The sequence below is a fragment of the Pollicipes pollicipes genome, unplaced genomic scaffold (assembly GCF_011947565.3).
Source record: "Pollicipes pollicipes isolate AB1234 unplaced genomic scaffold, Ppol_2.1 Scaffold_127;HRSCAF=145_pilon_pilon_pilon, whole genome shotgun sequence".
Taxonomy (NCBI): Eukaryota; Metazoa; Arthropoda; class Thecostraca; order Pollicipedomorpha; family Pollicipedidae; genus Pollicipes; species Pollicipes pollicipes.
Genome location: NW_023595905.1, coordinates 37,930 through 54,098, shown reverse-complemented (window position 1 = coordinate 54,098; position 16,169 = coordinate 37,930). Strand labels below are relative to the sequence as shown.

Here is a 16,169-nt window from a genome sequence, read left to right as displayed (position 1 = left end):
GGTTAATTTGGCAAGCACCAATTATGCGTAATGTTGCTGTCGGGACGGGTGGTTTCATGTACTAGGCTTATCATTTTTTGACAGCTTATCTGACGCGGCAGGACAAATCATCGTGATGTCCACAAGACATACATACGAAACAGGGAGCATGGCGTTGAGAGCGGTCAGAAAACATGACTGATAAGGAAAATGAGTCACATGCTTCGCTTCTAATATCGGGTAACCTGTGCTCATGCGTGCTGTGGTGAAACACTGAGGCAAATGAAAATTGATATTTGCGATATATACGCCAAGTGTGTGGGTCCAGTACGGGAGTGCAGGCGTGTAACTGCGTGATATGCAAGCATGCCAATGCAATTGAAGTTCATACGCTTGTTCACAAAGTTGCTGGTGCATGCAAATGAAATAAACTGCAATTGTTGCATTTGTTATGCAATATTCTCTTGAATTTAAATTAAATCGCAGAACATTGGTATCTAAAAAACCGCAACATGTATAGGTGAAATATGGCACTGTCCTCCTCCCTTACCTGGTATCCATCTGATGCTAGGGTTGTACCAATTTGCTTGCCCAAACTTTGGAATCTTCACTTCCTATCAATGCAAGTAGGCGGAAAATTAATAAGTTCTTAACTGTTAATATAGGTAACTGAACGCACAATTATTATGTTGCGCCATTGCTACTTGTACCCCACCATATCATACAGGTTCGCTATCTGTTTTATCTTGCCGGCGCTGGCACATTCTGCGACAGTTTGCAAATGCGGGTAGGTCAAACAACGGTTGGATGGGATGAAAAAGGCATTGCAGTATATGACAGTTTTTTATGTTGAAGTAACGAGGGTACTAGAAAGGCCCGATGTAGAGAACATTAACGTGGAGGTGCGCATGTCTGCACTGGCAAGACAGGATAGGAATATCCCTTTTGATCATTTTCTAGTCCAAGTTACGCCGTCAACGCTTTGTAACAGCATCACGCCTCTGCAGTCGCAACCACTGTCGTCATCACAACATTTGCGCGCACTTCTACTGGTGCGAATAAAAGAGCGTTTGTGATTGGCCCTGTGGGCAAGAACTTGTTTTCGAGAAGCACATTGTTTGATGCTCGAACAAGCACGTCACATGGATCATGTAATACTCACATTCCCAGAGCCAACATGTGCCTCGAAAGAGTCAATCTGGTAAACGCAATTGGTGAGAAATCCGAGCCATATGTAACGTTTCGTTGAATTCGCTGATAATAGCCTCATGTTGTCCTATTTTTTCTTCCAATAGACTGTTTAGGGCTTTTCTAGCATTTATCACCTAAAACTTTGGCATATTAGTGTATTGCAAAGAGTACAGAATATACACATTGGAAAAAGGAAGGCAAATGAAACGTATTACATCAAAAGCGGTAAGCATAGTGTCAAATGAGATTTTATCCGCATAGTCGGCTACTTCAAATCGGAATTCTGAACTTTTCAGAAAGATTTTGAGAAAGCTAGCGTTACTGATCAAATCGTAAGCGTCTGATGTAACAATGCGCGAAAAGCACAAAAGGGCGTGAGACTCCATTTAACGTACTCTCAGTCATATAGTTTTGGCTGGACCCGGACAGCTGTTACTGATAAATTTAAATGTGCCGTTCAAGATGTTCCACATATGTAGATTTAATCAATGAACGTACTACATTTATCAAGAAACGTTTTTGAGGCAAGGTAAGTTCAGTATCGGTGAGTAGGGTGACGTATCACAAAATGCTTGGGAATGCTGCCGAAAGCTTAAGAAACGGTAATGTGCACAGACACTGCGTCGAATTTTAGATGCTTTCAGTTGTGCAGAAAACGCAGTGAGCTTACAGTGGTTTTGAGCGAAGGTGAAAAGTGAAAAATTTGTTGACAAAAAGATTTATCAGAAGTGAAAACCCGATCAGACAAGAAGAAACGGTGTATGAGATATTCCGGCTAAAGCATGACTATGATAATTCGATCTGGAATTAATCCTATAAACATCACAAAAAGCTATTTTCTGACTTCCGCGAGGTTGTTAGGTCTGGTTAGCAAGATTTCCAAATTGAACTATAAATCATATTTTGGAGTGAAGCAGCAAGTGCCGCCAAGTACATCCATTGGTGTTTTTCAGGGACAGGCTACTGCCTGTCCTTCCAAAAAAATGACATTTTTGACATGATTCGTAGACATATTGGATGTCATAACCGACCCACAAAGAACAAGCGTCCCTAATATCCTCCAAACTCCAAGACTGAGTTGTGAGCTATGAAAGGAGACTTTGCAATTTGAGATATGAGTGGTTTTGAACCACAGAATTTCGCTTCCAGAATGGCAGTCGTGTTTCGCACCAGTGTTTTTAAGTGTTTGTCGTATGTGCACTGGACTATTAACGACAACCTTGGTAGGTACGCTATGATCGATGTGTTTCAAGCAATTTTAGCTGTTGAATAAAAAGAATTGCCTTGAAGCCGAATTTTATCTGATTCCCTACTAACGTTTATTTCGTTCTTCGAACGCATTTTGAAGGCAGTTTTCGGGAAAAGCTGACCCACGCCTGATATTGAACTGTTTCAACACTCGCCCAACAGTGTCAATGTTCTAAGGGTTGGTTATACTGGTGTCGCAGACCTACCCTTAGATTTGGTAACAACTGTTTTCCATTTCAACTAACCCTTAACGAGTGTCGGACGAACCCACTGCAAAGTGACAACAGATTCTAACTTGCATGTGCTTGCAGGTTCTCATTGCCCCAAGTTCATTTTGAGATTTGGGACACGAGCCCTATTCCGACCCGTGCTGTTCCGTGCGGGATCGTGCAGTGTAAGCTTGTGATATGTCAACTTCGCACGTGACGAATATCATGTGCCATCAACGTGCCCATAATCACCGCAATTCTGGGAGCACGTCACTAGCAGAGGACCATACGAGTCATTCAGAGACATCAATGATGCGCCTTCGCTAAGGATAAACGCATGCACAACGTTTAACGGTGCGTGGTAGCAGACATGTCTATATTGACGTATGTTAAGAGATTATTATTTCGTATGCTGAGAGCTTGTTCGGAAATATCACGGGCCGCCTATTCCTATTGGCGAGCTGATCAAAAAAGTCCATGTCACACAGCGTCTGACCATTGTTTTTGTAATTGGTGAAATGGTATTGCCCTTTCTGGAGACATTTCTTCCTCCCCGAAAGTCGTATGATTCCTGATGGAGTCGTTCTCTGACCGGCCAGCTGCGAACTCGCCACTCCCCCGATGAAGCTGCATCCGCCTCACTTGCGCCGGGAGGCGTCATGGGCCTATGCTTCCATATCCGACTCTATTGCTGCTTTGTTTTCATCCAGGGAGACGGTATACGTGTTGAGTTGCTCCTTGGTGACACAGTCGTCGCCGTCGGTGAAAATGGCACTGAACGCCGCCGTCAGAGACTGGTGCGTGTGTCCAAGTACTCACTCGGTAGTGGGATTAGCCATGGCGGGCACGACCACGCACAGGACCAGGAGGCCAAGACGGAACATAGCGACAAAAGTTGCTCACGTTGGCTGCTTGCAAAGCAGCTACGCAATTCACACTCGAAGTATCACATTTGTACAACGTGCGGTCACAAAAGACGGTGCCATATGTGACACGGCGATGATATTATGTGTTCCTTGTTTTGTCTTCGGATATATGGTGTTTTAAGAGTTAAATTGGCAATTAGTTATTTGAAGCTTTAGCTGCAGCCAGTTAGCAAAACACGCTGTGTCATGATGACCCATAGAGCACCGCTTACTGCAGGCAACATGCTCTGCTTTATGCATAGCACCGTGCTGATAGCTTTATTAAGACAAATATTGAATGAGCAAATTACGTTGAACTAAGATCAGACATGAAGGTCGGGCCAAGGATTCTAAGCAAAAGGTCACGTGCACATTTAAGGTCAGTGACCTTGTTTGACCTTTTGAAGATCGTGGTGACCAAAATCATACAAGACTACTCTGAGTTATGCATTTTGATGATCAACAAAAATCACGCTAGGCGGTGTGTTTCTAAAAACCAAATTGTGACCTGGGTTTTATTACGTCTTCTCGCTTTTAATAAATTCGAAATGAGTACGAGCAACTATCCCATACAGCAAGCCTTAGAGTAATAAAACAGATTGGTTTTGACATCTTTGCGCCCGTGTAGCTTATAAACTAGACAAGTTTTATTCTTTTTTAGAGGCGTTTCATAAGCAAGGGGCAGGGCTGTGTACTGCACAGAGTGATCTTCCAGATTGCTTCTTCAGTTCAAACCCCACAGAAATGTGGAGCCCTCTCTTCAATTCCGCCATTGTAGATAGCGCTTTGTGCGATGTCATTCAGCGTCGTCTACTCATGCACCCGTGGCGGTAATTCCACATGACCGCGATGCGTTGCAACGCATGGCTTCTATCTTAGTCTGGATGTGACGCTCCTTTTCGAGGGGATGGGGATCATTTGGGCACACGCGAAGTGATCAGTTGGAGATATCCAGACGCGACACATCACGTGTTTTCCAGACTTACACCTGTGTGGTTTTTATGTAAGACGTATGAAATGCGTGTAATACGAGACGGATGTCTGAAACGCACGCGTGGCCATCATAAAACTCATCTTGAGACCGTCCGCCCACCAAAACATCACCTCATCTTATAAGGTAGCCGAAACAAAAAAAACAAAACAAGTAAGTTCTTGACAGGTACGGGAAGCACTCAGCGAGGCGCGTCTCGCATGCTGAAATAGTCGTTTTACGAGAGCACCCAAGATCACCATACATTTTCAGCTAGTTTCTGCTGAAGTTCGCCTCAAACAATCCCTCACTCCGCACTTCGACAACTGCAAACAGCGGTGAACTTCTGTGCAGATCAGCACGTTTGCAGCGCAAAATTACAATGCTGCTGCTAATGGACATCTTCATCCCGTCTCTAGTCCGCAACAACGACAACTTGCGCGCAGGTGCAGTTGATCCCAAACAAAGGTCGGGTGTCCGTCAAGTTGTAAGCTGGAGCGTATGATGACCCTGGCTTTTCAGCTGTTCGTAAATTTGCGCCTCTTAGTGCCAAGACAAACCCATTAACCGAAGTAGGGGAGAGACAGGTGGTACCTAATACTGACATTGCCATGTTCCTGTAACTTTTGCTGGCACTCCATATTTAGGAAGACTCGGCAAAGGGGCAATAGGAGCAGGACGTATGGGCCATGGGCCCAACCAATCGAGCGTAGAGATGGGAACAAGGGGACCGGAGGACTTTTGAAGGAGGACTGCGGACTTTCCCAACCACTATGAAAGTTTTTTTGTGAAATGTTCTCGCATGTTTCGGGTTCAAGTTCCAGTCCAGCGGCAACGTCTTCCAATGAGAGCAGCTTCCCGTCGGAGTCCAGCTTGTAACACTGAACCGCCAGGTACTCTGGCAGTGGTGTGTCTGTGCTCTGCTCATCGGCATTGCGATGGTCGTCTAGCTCCTGCCTCCTGATCGCCCGTCGCGGATATGCTAGGGCCCCACCAGGAGGGTCCGTTATGGTCGAGATATCGTTGGCGGCTGACATAGTGCTGCTGACTGCTGACATGTATTGGGCGTCTGCTCACATAAAAACCGGCTTAACAGCGCTCAGTTCATACGACGCACCGCGCTAGAAATCTGCTGAAAACACGGAGGTGTGGCTGTGCGGTTGCACTGATGAACAGTACAGGCAACTAAAGGCAACATTTATGATGGCGCCGTGATGACCGATTGGATCCAGTCCAGTGATGGTCCAAGGGCGATGTTGATATCCGGAAACTCTTTGCTGCCACAACCGGCTCCAGCAACAGCCATCCCCACTGCGTACCACCTCGCGATGTCACCCTCCCTGATAACTTTCATTAACACAGAACCCAGATCGCCGCTATTGATAGCACACAAGAACACCGATGTTGGTTCAAAAAACTTCGTACAAAACGAGCCTGCATCAAAATACGGGATGAATGGTCGGATCTTGGTGTAATTGCTTCTACAATCTCTGAAATCCACCACCCTCACCCTGGCCCATTTCAGGGACAAGAACGCTGTGCTTGCGGCAAATCTTGTCGCGCCCCAGCCCGCAAAGATGAGGTCATCACCCGCTGGCACAATTGACGTAAGGGATGCATCTGGTAGGCAAATAGGGCTCACAGTGCTGGAGAACGAAATTTTTGACACAGTCTTCAGCAAGGCAATGTCCTGAGCTCTCTTTTCCGGCAGCGAAAACTGGGGATGCCGCGCAACTTCGATGATGTCCAGCTCGAACGGAGGAGCGTTAGGATTGTCGTCAGAGGTGTCCTGCAAGTCGAGGTCGCCGAAGCGCACACTCAGCTGGCGGCCATCACGAGTGCAGGTCGCCCCCGTCAACACCCATCGGTCAGAGATCACGGCGCCCCCGCAGACCACTATACCTCTGCCGCCCTTTTGTCTTTCGGAGATGGCCGCCATCCAGGGAAAGTTGGCGGCGTTCTTGACGAACGAGGCGCCCAGCTGCGCCGGTGGCGAAAAGCTGGTCTTCCCGCAGCCGGCGCCGCGCGGCTCCTGTCCGGGGCAGCAGAACAGCGGAGTGGTGGCCGCGTCCAGGCCGCAGAGAGGCCGGTACAGCGTCACTGACAGGTCCTCGCCGCCCGACGACAGCAGGTCGGGACAGTCCCGTAAGTGAAGGCAAAAGCCGGCCGCACCGTCCGGGGTGGAACAAGGCCGGCCCAGGTCCCCCTGAGGCCGGTCGGCGGCATCTGGATCTGCGGTCACTGTCGTGCTCGGGGCCGCATCCTCCTCCTGGTCCAGCTCTAGGCGGCGCAACAGCCAGGCAGTGTAAGCCGACAGCTTAGTGTAGAGGCCGGGACGCCGGCCGCAGCCAAGCGGGTCGCCAGACGACACGACGCCATACGCCACGAAGCGGCCGCTGTCCGCGTCGCCACACACCAGCGGGCCGCCCGAGTCGCCCTCGCAGCTGTCGGCGCCGCCACCCGTCGGGCCCGAGCAGAACATGGCGCCGGGCAGGAAGCGGTCCTGGTACACCTCGGGCGCACCACAGAAGGCGTCCGACACCAGCGGCACCGAGACGCCGCGCAGCACCTCCGAGATGGGCGCAAGGTCCGCAATGCGGCCCCAGCCGGACATCTCGCACGGCAGAAACGTCTCGTACTTGGTGCCGGCTGCCGGTAGGCAGGCCGGCTGCACGTAGCGGCCGAGCGTGATGCCGGCTCCGACGCGGCGACGTAGCCGCAGCAGGGCCACGTCGTGCCGCAAGCCAGCAGCCGTGCCGAACCGGCTGTGCACGTGGTAGCTGGCGACGGCGAACTCCTGCTCGAACAGCTCGCGGTCGTCAAATCGGAGGTCTCCGACACGCACCAGCAGCCGACGTGGGGCCACCTCAACCACGCAGTGGGCGGCCGTCACCACGTGTTCCTGCGAGACAATGATGCCTCCGCAGTGATGTACATAGCCCTTCACATTGGCATCGTACATGACCAGCCGCGCCTGCCACAGATATTGACCATAATAGGCGGTGGTGTTGCCCGGCCCGACTATGAGCGGTCGGCGCGCCTCGTACGGCCGCACGATGCGGCGGCCGCAGTCCGTCGAATTCTGAATCCTGCATTCATCTAAAGGGACTTTCAAGGTGGAAGACATCAGAGGCCAGAGAAGAATCTTGATCTCCTATTGGCCCGTTGTTGATGTCAGTGCGTCACGTAGATAGTCTGGCCTGAACTGTTTGGAAAATATATGCTCTTCACTTTGATCGTGCGAATAATGAGGTTTTTTTATACCCAACGCGCTTTTGATTAGGTATTATTTGTACTCTGTCGTGGAAGAGATACCTATTCCGTATTTTAAGACATTACTTTGTGTACTGCACAGAGTGATCTTCCAGATCGCTTGTTCAGTTCAAACCCCACAGAAATGTGGATACCTCCCTTCAATTCTGCCATTGTAGATAGCGCTTGGTGCAGTGTCATTCAGCGTCGTCTACTCATGCACCCGTGGCGGTAATTCCACATGACCGCGATGCGTTGCAACGCATGGCTTCTATCTTAGTCTGGATGTGACGCTCCTTTTCGAGGGGATGGGGATCATTTGGGCACACGCGAAGTGATCAGTTGGAGATATCCAGACGCGACACATCACGTGTTTTCCAGACTTACACCTGTGTGGTTTTTATGTAAGACGTATGAAATGCGTGTAATACGAGACGGATGTCTGAAACGCACGCGTGGCCATCATAAAACTCATTGAGACCGTCCGCCCACCAAAATATCACCTCATCTTATAAGGTAGCCGAAACAAAAAACAAAACAAGTAAGTTCTTGACAGGTACGGGAAGCACTCAGCGAGGCGCGTCTCGCATGCTGAAATAGTCGTTTTACGAGAGCACCCAAGATCACCATACATTTTCAGCTAGTTTCTGCTGAAGTTCGCCTCAAACAATCCCTCACTCCGCGCTTCGACAACTGCAAACAGCGGTGAACTTCTTTGCAGATCAGCACGTGCAGCAGCGCAAAATTACAATGCTGCTGCTAAGGGACATCTTCATCCCGTCTCTAGTCCGCAACAACGACAACTTGCGCGCAGGTGCAGTTGATCCCAAACAAAGGTCGGGTGTCCGTCAAGTTGTAAGCTGGAGCGTATGATGACCCTGGCTTTTCAGCTGTTCGTAAATTTGCGCCTCTTAGTGCCAAGACAAACCCATTAACCGAAGTAGGGGAGAGACAGGTGGTACCTAATACTGACATTGCCATGTTCCTGTAACTTTTGCTGGCACTCCATATTTAGGAAGACTCGGCAAAGGGGCAATAGGAGCAGGACGTATGGGCCATGGGCCCAACCAATCGAGGGTAGAGATGGGAACAAGGGGACCGGAGGACTTTTGAAGGAGGACTGCGGACTTTCCCAACCACTATGAAAGTTTTTTTGTGAAATGTTCTCGCATGCTTCGGGTTCAAGTTCCAGTCCAGCGGCAACGTCTTCCAATGAGAGCAGCTTCCCGTCGGAGTCCAGCTTGTAACACTGAACCGCCAGGTACTCTGGCAGTGGTGTGTCTGTGCTCTGCTCATCGGCATTGCGATGGTCGTCTAGCTCCTGCCTCCTGATCGCCCGTCGCGGATATGCTAGGGCCCCACCAGGAGGGTCCGTTATGGTCGAGATATCGTTGGCGGCTGACATAGTGCTGCTGACTGCTGACATGTATTGGGCGTCTGCTCACATAAAAACCGGCTTAACAGCGCTCAGTTCATACGACGCACCGCGCTAGAAATCTGCTGAAAACACGGAGGTGTGGCTGTGCGGTTGCACTGATGAACAGTACAGGCAACTAAAGGCAACATTTATGATGGCGCCGTGATGACCGATTGGATCCAGTCCAGTGATGGTCCAAGCGCGATGTTGATATCCGGAAACTCTTCGTCGCCACAGCCCTTTCCAGCAACAGCCAACCCCACTGCGTACCACCTCGCGATGTCACCCTCCCCGATAACTTTCATTAACACAGAACCCTGATCGCCGATATTGATAGCACACCAGAACACCGATGTTGGTTCAAAAAACTTCGTACAAAACGAGCCTGCATCAAAATACGGGATGATGGTGGGATCTTGGTGTAATTGCTTCTACAATCTCTGAAATCCACCACCCTCACCCTGGCCCATTTCAGGGACAAGAACGCTGTGCTTGCGGCAAATCTTGTCGCGCCCCAGCCCGCAAAGATGAGGTCATCACCCGCTGGCACAATTGACGTAAGGGATGCATCTGGTAGGCAAATAGGGCTCACAGTGCTGGAGAACGAAATTTTTGACACAGTCTTCAGCAAGGCAATGTCCTGAGCTCTCTTTTCGGCAGCGAAAACTGGGGATGCCGCGCAACTTTGATGTCCAGCTCGAACGGAGGAGCGTTAGGATTGTCGTCAGAGGTGTCCTGCAAGTCGAGGTCACCGAAGCGCACACTCAGCTGGCGGCCATCGCGAGCGCAGGTCCCCCCGTCAACACCCATCGGTCAGAGATCACGGCGCCCCCGCAGACCACTATATCTCTGCCGCCCTTTTGCCTTTCGGAGATGGCCGCCATCCAGGGAAAGTTGGCGGCGTTCTTGACGAACGAGGCGCCCAGCTGCGCCGGTGGCGAAAAGCTGGTCTTCCCGCAGCCGGCGCCGCGCGGCTCCTGTCCAGGGCAGCAGAACAGCGGTGTGGTGGCCGCATCCAGGCCGCAGAGAGGCCGGTTCAGCGTCACTGACAGGTCCTCGCCGCCCGACGACAGCAGGTTGGGACAGTCCCGTAAGTGAAGGCAAAAGCCGGCCGCACCGTCCGGGGTGGAACAAGGCCGGCCCAGGTCACCCTGAGGCCGGTCGGCGGCATCTGGAGCTGCGGTCACTGTCGTGCTCGGGGCCGCATCCTCCTCCTGGTCCAGCTGTAGGCGGCGCAACAGCCAGCCAGTGTAGGCCGACAGCTTAGTGTAGAGGCCGGGACGCCGGCCGCAGCCAAGCGGGTCGCCAGACGACACGACGCCATACGCCACGAAGCGGCCGCTGTCCGCGTCGCCACACACCAGCGGGCCGCCCGAGTCGCCCTCGCAGCTGTCGGCGCCGCCACCCGTCGGGCCCGAGCAGAACATGGCGCCGGGCAGGAAGCGGTCCTGGTACACCTCGGGCGCACCACAGAAGGCGTCCGACACCAGCGGCACCGAGACGCCGCGCAGCACCTCCGAGATGGGCGCAAGGTCCGCAATGCGGCCCCAGCCGGACACCTCGCACGGCAGAAACGTCTCGTACTTGGTGCCGGCTGCCGGTAGGCAGGCCGGCTGCACGTAGCGGCCGAACTCGATGCCGGGTCCGACGCGGCGACGTAGCCGCAGCAGGGCCACGTCGTGCCGCAAGCCAGCAGCCGTGCCGAACCGGCTGTGCACGTGGTAGCTGGCGACGGCGAACTCCTGCTCGAACAGCTCGCGGTCGTCAAATCGGAGGTCTCCGACACGCACCAGCAGCCGACGTGGGGCCACCTCAATCACGCAGTGGGCGGCCGTCACCACGTGTTCCTGCGAGACAATGATGCCTCCGCAGTGATGTACATAGCCCTTCACATTGGCATCGTACATGACCAGCCGCGCCTGCCACGGATATTTACCATAATAGGCGGTGGTGTTGCCCGGCCCGACTATGAACGGTCGGCGCGCTTCGTCTGGCCGCACAAGGCGGCGGCCGCAGTCCGTCGGCAGAATGTCCGGCCGGTTGCTGTTAGCTGTGGGAACGGCGTCCGCCAGCCACGCCGTCAGCGTCAGCAGGAGCACAGCCCCGAGCTGCGCGCGCACACCGACACCCATTTGTAGGTCGGAACAAACGCCTTCCACAGCCCGACGGCCGCTCCTGTCGCCACCCAACTGATCGGATGGTGCAACTCTGTGCGCCGCGGGCTACAGCCTGGAAATTCCAGCGTCTGAGGCATGCAGAGGCGCCAAAGCTTTGCTATTTGGGGGGAGCGAGACAATTCTGCGGACAGCTGCTGGAGCATTTACGCAAGATGGGCGAATCAAATATGCACACTAAGGGACTACTAGCCCAAACGTAACCAGTTTACGAATTATCCGTGTGCTGCGCATGGTGTGAGCCGTCTCTATAGCATTGGAAATTACACGGTGGGAAAAACCGAGGATCATGGTAGATCAACAAGGAGAATTCCATTCCAGGTAGCCATCCATCAGGACGTCAAAAAGCATCTACTCGCCCACGAGCGCGGAGACTCATATCAACGCCTGCCCTTCATGAAAAAGGCAAACACGCTGCAAGCGTTCAATGTTCTGTTTAGCATATTATTTCATGAAAAGTCTATTGCGACGAAATTGTGCACATTACAACATCGAAAGAGAAAAAGAAATGTTGTAGTGGCCTAGATATTTTTCATCCCTGCCTTGTGTGAGACAGGTTATGGCACAGATATTACTATTAGTGGGTGATTATCTTGGGAGATGGTGGGTGACTACACCGTCTTCCAAGTTCTTGAAGGGCTATCTTAGTTCATTATAAATACGTTCCTTTCCTTACTGCGTTGTCTCCTCAGCGAAAAGACTGGTCGCTAACTGAACACGCAAATTCAACATGACGTAATGCAACCGTGGAGCTGAAAGTTATAAGAAATGTTTAATATATTCGTTGTCAGCAAAAAACGGTGCAATATAGTAGTTGTGATATCAACACTAATGACGTCATAACAGTGTTTGTGAATAATTTCCTTATTGTAAGAGTGGCGCGCTTTTCCTTGTTTACTTGGAGCCTACGTTAGTGTGTGTAGTGGACGGCTTTGAATGAGCCATCGAACTGAAAGGCCGGATTATGAGTATTTGCTTTTAGATGAATGCGTCCAGTTCACTGCAAGTCACACCTCATAGTAGAATTTCATCCTCAGTGTTTAGGATGGGGGTAGAATCGTTGTTAGCTTCATTTATTTTTTTGTTGCAATAGACGCTGCAAAGTGACATGACCTCCAAACATTTTGCTAGGGCTGCAACAGAGCAGAATTTCATAGTGAGATGGGCTATTCATATTTAGAGGGAAACTCACCTCATGAATGCAAAGTTCAGGGAGCCTGATTCAGGAGTGCTTTGCGTTCAAGTTTTGGATAATTTTGGGGAACGTCTTCCATGTGCCCAGGTTTTGTGATGAATTATAGTTAAAAATGTTAGGTAAATGGGGTGTTAAGTCCTGCCCCATTCGGCACAAGCATTCGGGATGTCTTAGGCTTGAGATCTGGCTGACATATTTGCTATATTTGTAGGTTGTTTGATTGCTTGAAGGCAATTTCCACTAAGTAGACTGAGACGGCGCCCCATGAAAGAAAGCCATAGCATGGGAGTTTTATGCAAGCAAGTAAGCCATATGAATCCTTGAAAATATTTCTATTTTCGGTATTATCATTCTACTTTAAATGCATCATTTTGACAACCATAGGTTTATATTGCTGAAAGGAAAGAAATGCGGTTGAATTCCCCAAAACGTGACAGCAGGTAGAATTTTCTTGAATGTAGCTGTTACGCGCGGGAGTTTTCAATTATAAAATATCGTCGTTAGGTTTCTTGATTTTTCACGGTTCACTCTCAGGGGACATCCCCACAGTGGTCACCATTTATGTCACGCGGAAAATTTCCAATACTATACCATCGTCTTCGTTTCCTTCAGCCTCATTTTTGCCGTCGGCGTAACTCGGAGTGCTGGCTTGTCATTTTTTTTTTTAGCAATATTGTCATGCTCACCCGACGGATTTCTCAGACACCAAACGGTAATCACCAGATTTCCAAAGCCCGGCTTGCATAAAAGCAACAAGCACCGTGGCTGACTCATTTTGGATGGAGTTCCTGCATGGTTTTGAAGTTACGCACTCGCACAATGACGTTGTTACCGTATGCCTTTCCGTATACCGTATACCGTATACCGGCCTTTCAATCCACGGCTAAACAATTGCCTACGACTTACGTAGAACTTTCTCCATCGCTCCTCGCGAGGAGTCCTAATGCAAAAGGCGTATGTGACGCATTTAGTTCGCGGTGACAAAAATCCTTTCATTATACTCGAGGAAAATTCACGTCGCCCACGCTGTACGAAGTTTACGGGTATCTTTGATTTGAGTGTGTAAATGGTTGGTCTGACCGTGTCACGTGCACTCTCATGGCACAAAATGCAGGCCGCACACCGTCGATCTGCTATTTTCCTCCAGACTGTCCATTGAAGCGCGTAGAAAAACGCCAGGCAGGGTTCGCCACGTCATATAACAACACACCTTAGCCACAGAGTTATGTATTAAATATAACCAATTGTTGCGATAACGATGTAAGCGCAAAAATCATACGAATAGCTGATCATGAATTTGTGCGCGAGCACGTAATCTCAAAGAAACCTACGGAAAACATATGCTTTAATAATCTAAAAGGAGGAAAAAGGGGCCAGGGTTCTCAGAATCGCCAAAGGGTCGATTCCTTCGCCGGGCTTACATTTTGCCGAGGTGAAGGCGTCGAGTAACCAGCCCCCGACGCACCCGGCCGATAAGGCTCCCCACACCGTGCCACCCACTGTCTGAACGTTCCCGTGTACTATTTGAGAATGCTCTGCACTGGCTGAACGTATCCTACTTCTACGAGGTCGGTTGTTTTAAGGGGCAGGCCCCCTATTGATCGTACTGGGGAGCATGTCCGGAATGAGCACTCGGGCCAAACGTAGTAAACAAAAACCGTACTCGCACATCGAAAAAACAGCAGGTGGCCCGCGGCGGATTGATGCGCCGCGCGCCGCATTTGAAACTAACCTATTCAACCCTGTCCCCGGGAATCGCAAAAAACACACACGTCGTACGAATAACCCAACTGCACTAAAAACATAGCACGTGGCCCGCGGCGGATAAATACGCCGCTTGCCACACAACCATCAACAAGCTGTACGTTTCAGATCCGGCTCACTTCTTTAGGCTACAAATCATAACACTCGCCGTGATAGGGGATAACCATGTCCGCGGAGGTACGGTCGAAGAGTACCCCTTTAAAGTGTTTTGCAATCACGTCCAAATTTCCGATAGTTTATGGGCATCCATTAGGCGTATTTCGACACCAGAAACGTGTGTCTAGCTTTTCTTATTTCGGAACAGTAGTAGTTTTTGAGGAACACTGCACGGCGATCTACGGGCCGTTGCGGGCGGCGGGCGGCAACTAATGATGCCGCGGGATGCACTGGCCTGCCTGGCACCTCACATTGGCAAAGTCAGGTATCATATGTATATGTATATGTATATATATATATATATATATATATATATATATGATCAAAACAATAAAATTATATAGCGATTTTACTCAGCAGTTAACAATGAAAACACCTGCTCAAATTTTGTGTCCCCACAGGGATGCCGTCGTAGGTATGATGTAAAGTAAAAAAAAGCGATTTTCCGGCAAATTCGACAGTTGATCTGCCATAATAGGGGCAACTGTTTTTTTTTGTATTACCTAACAACATGCAAGTTAGTATCAATTGGGACACCTCGTGAGACTAATCCATTGGTGCTTTTTGCTAAGCTCTATCTTCATCAGTTTAGAAACGCCTGGGGGTGGTGGGGCTCGCATTCCCACTCTGTTACTCCGCGGCATGAAAAACCGTGTGTCAGAGCGACGGTTAAGGAGGCAAATCAGACCATTTGCGATTTGTGGGAAACGGGGGTAAGCGTTGTTTACCTCTGTAAACACCAGATACAGTGAATCCCAAAGTGAACCGTAACTCGTTGAGACGCTACGTCATAGGCTGCAATGATCATCACAATTTGACCCCGCGAGGGACCCATGATGGCTGGCAGGGTGTGCGGGTCGCGCGCCCACGCGCTACCACTCTATTCCGGTGATCTGGTACGGATCGGGCGTATTTTCGTACATACTGTTTACTTCGCCTTGCTCTTTGTTTGATGTAGAAGGGTAAAGCTAAACTTTCACTGCCCAGTAAACACGGCGGCTAGCTGGAGAGGGCTGGCCCGGCGCGCAGAGCCGGGCACGTCGGTAGCGGGGTGTCGGTGTGCGGTGTGCGGTACGCGGTGTGCGGCTGCAAACCAGCGCTGCAGGCGGCGGGCATCTCGGCCCGTCCAACTCACCCAGCACCGGTGGATGGAGTCACAGACGCAGACCAGCGGGGTGCAAACGGGTCGTACCAGTCTGTTATACAGATGCGCATTGGCGCAATGCATGCAGATGCTCAGTGACATGCAGGAAGGCAGCGAGAACCTTGCCAAGGTGGTATCGGAGCCATAAGCGCGGAAACAGGCGGAGAGGAGATGTAGGAGGGGGGAGCGTTTACCCCGCACAAAATGTTGGACGGCGGAGTGACGCCCCCCCCCTCCCCGCCCCTCCCCTCCCCCCCTCCCGCCCCCCCCCCCCCCACCGCCCCCCCTCCCCGCCCCCCCCCCCCCACTTCCCCGCAATCTAGGCGTGATTAAGGTTATGCTTTCCCTGTACAACACTGAGCCAACTTCAGGAAAATTTTCAGAAAAATGGAATAAGGCCGGATTTCTGCCCACAAAACACTATTCAAGCCTTCAACTGTTATTGCATACTAGCATTTCCCTCATGCAAATGTCGTCTGCTGCAGTGAGTTCCAAGTCCCTGCGGCTCAGTAAAAGTTGATTGCTTTGAGGGTTACTGGTCAAACTGACTCATTGCCGGCGCGAG

The 16,169-nt window shown here is 50.7% G+C and overlaps 1 protein-coding gene across 1 annotated transcript; it reads right to left on the bottom strand.

Moving 5' to 3' along the window:
- Positions 1-6,144: 6,144 nt before the first annotated feature.
- Positions 6,145-7,629, bottom strand: LOC119092732 (ovochymase-2-like; the record flags this gene model as incomplete). The annotated part of the gene is made up of 2 exons (XM_037215722.1): positions 6,945-7,629; positions 6,145-6,602 (listed from the first exon to the last, which is right to left on the bottom strand). Coding segments are annotated over exons 1-2 (1,143 nt in total), but the record flags the coding sequence as incomplete, so codon positions are not given.
- Positions 7,630-16,169: the final 8,540 nt, after the last annotated feature.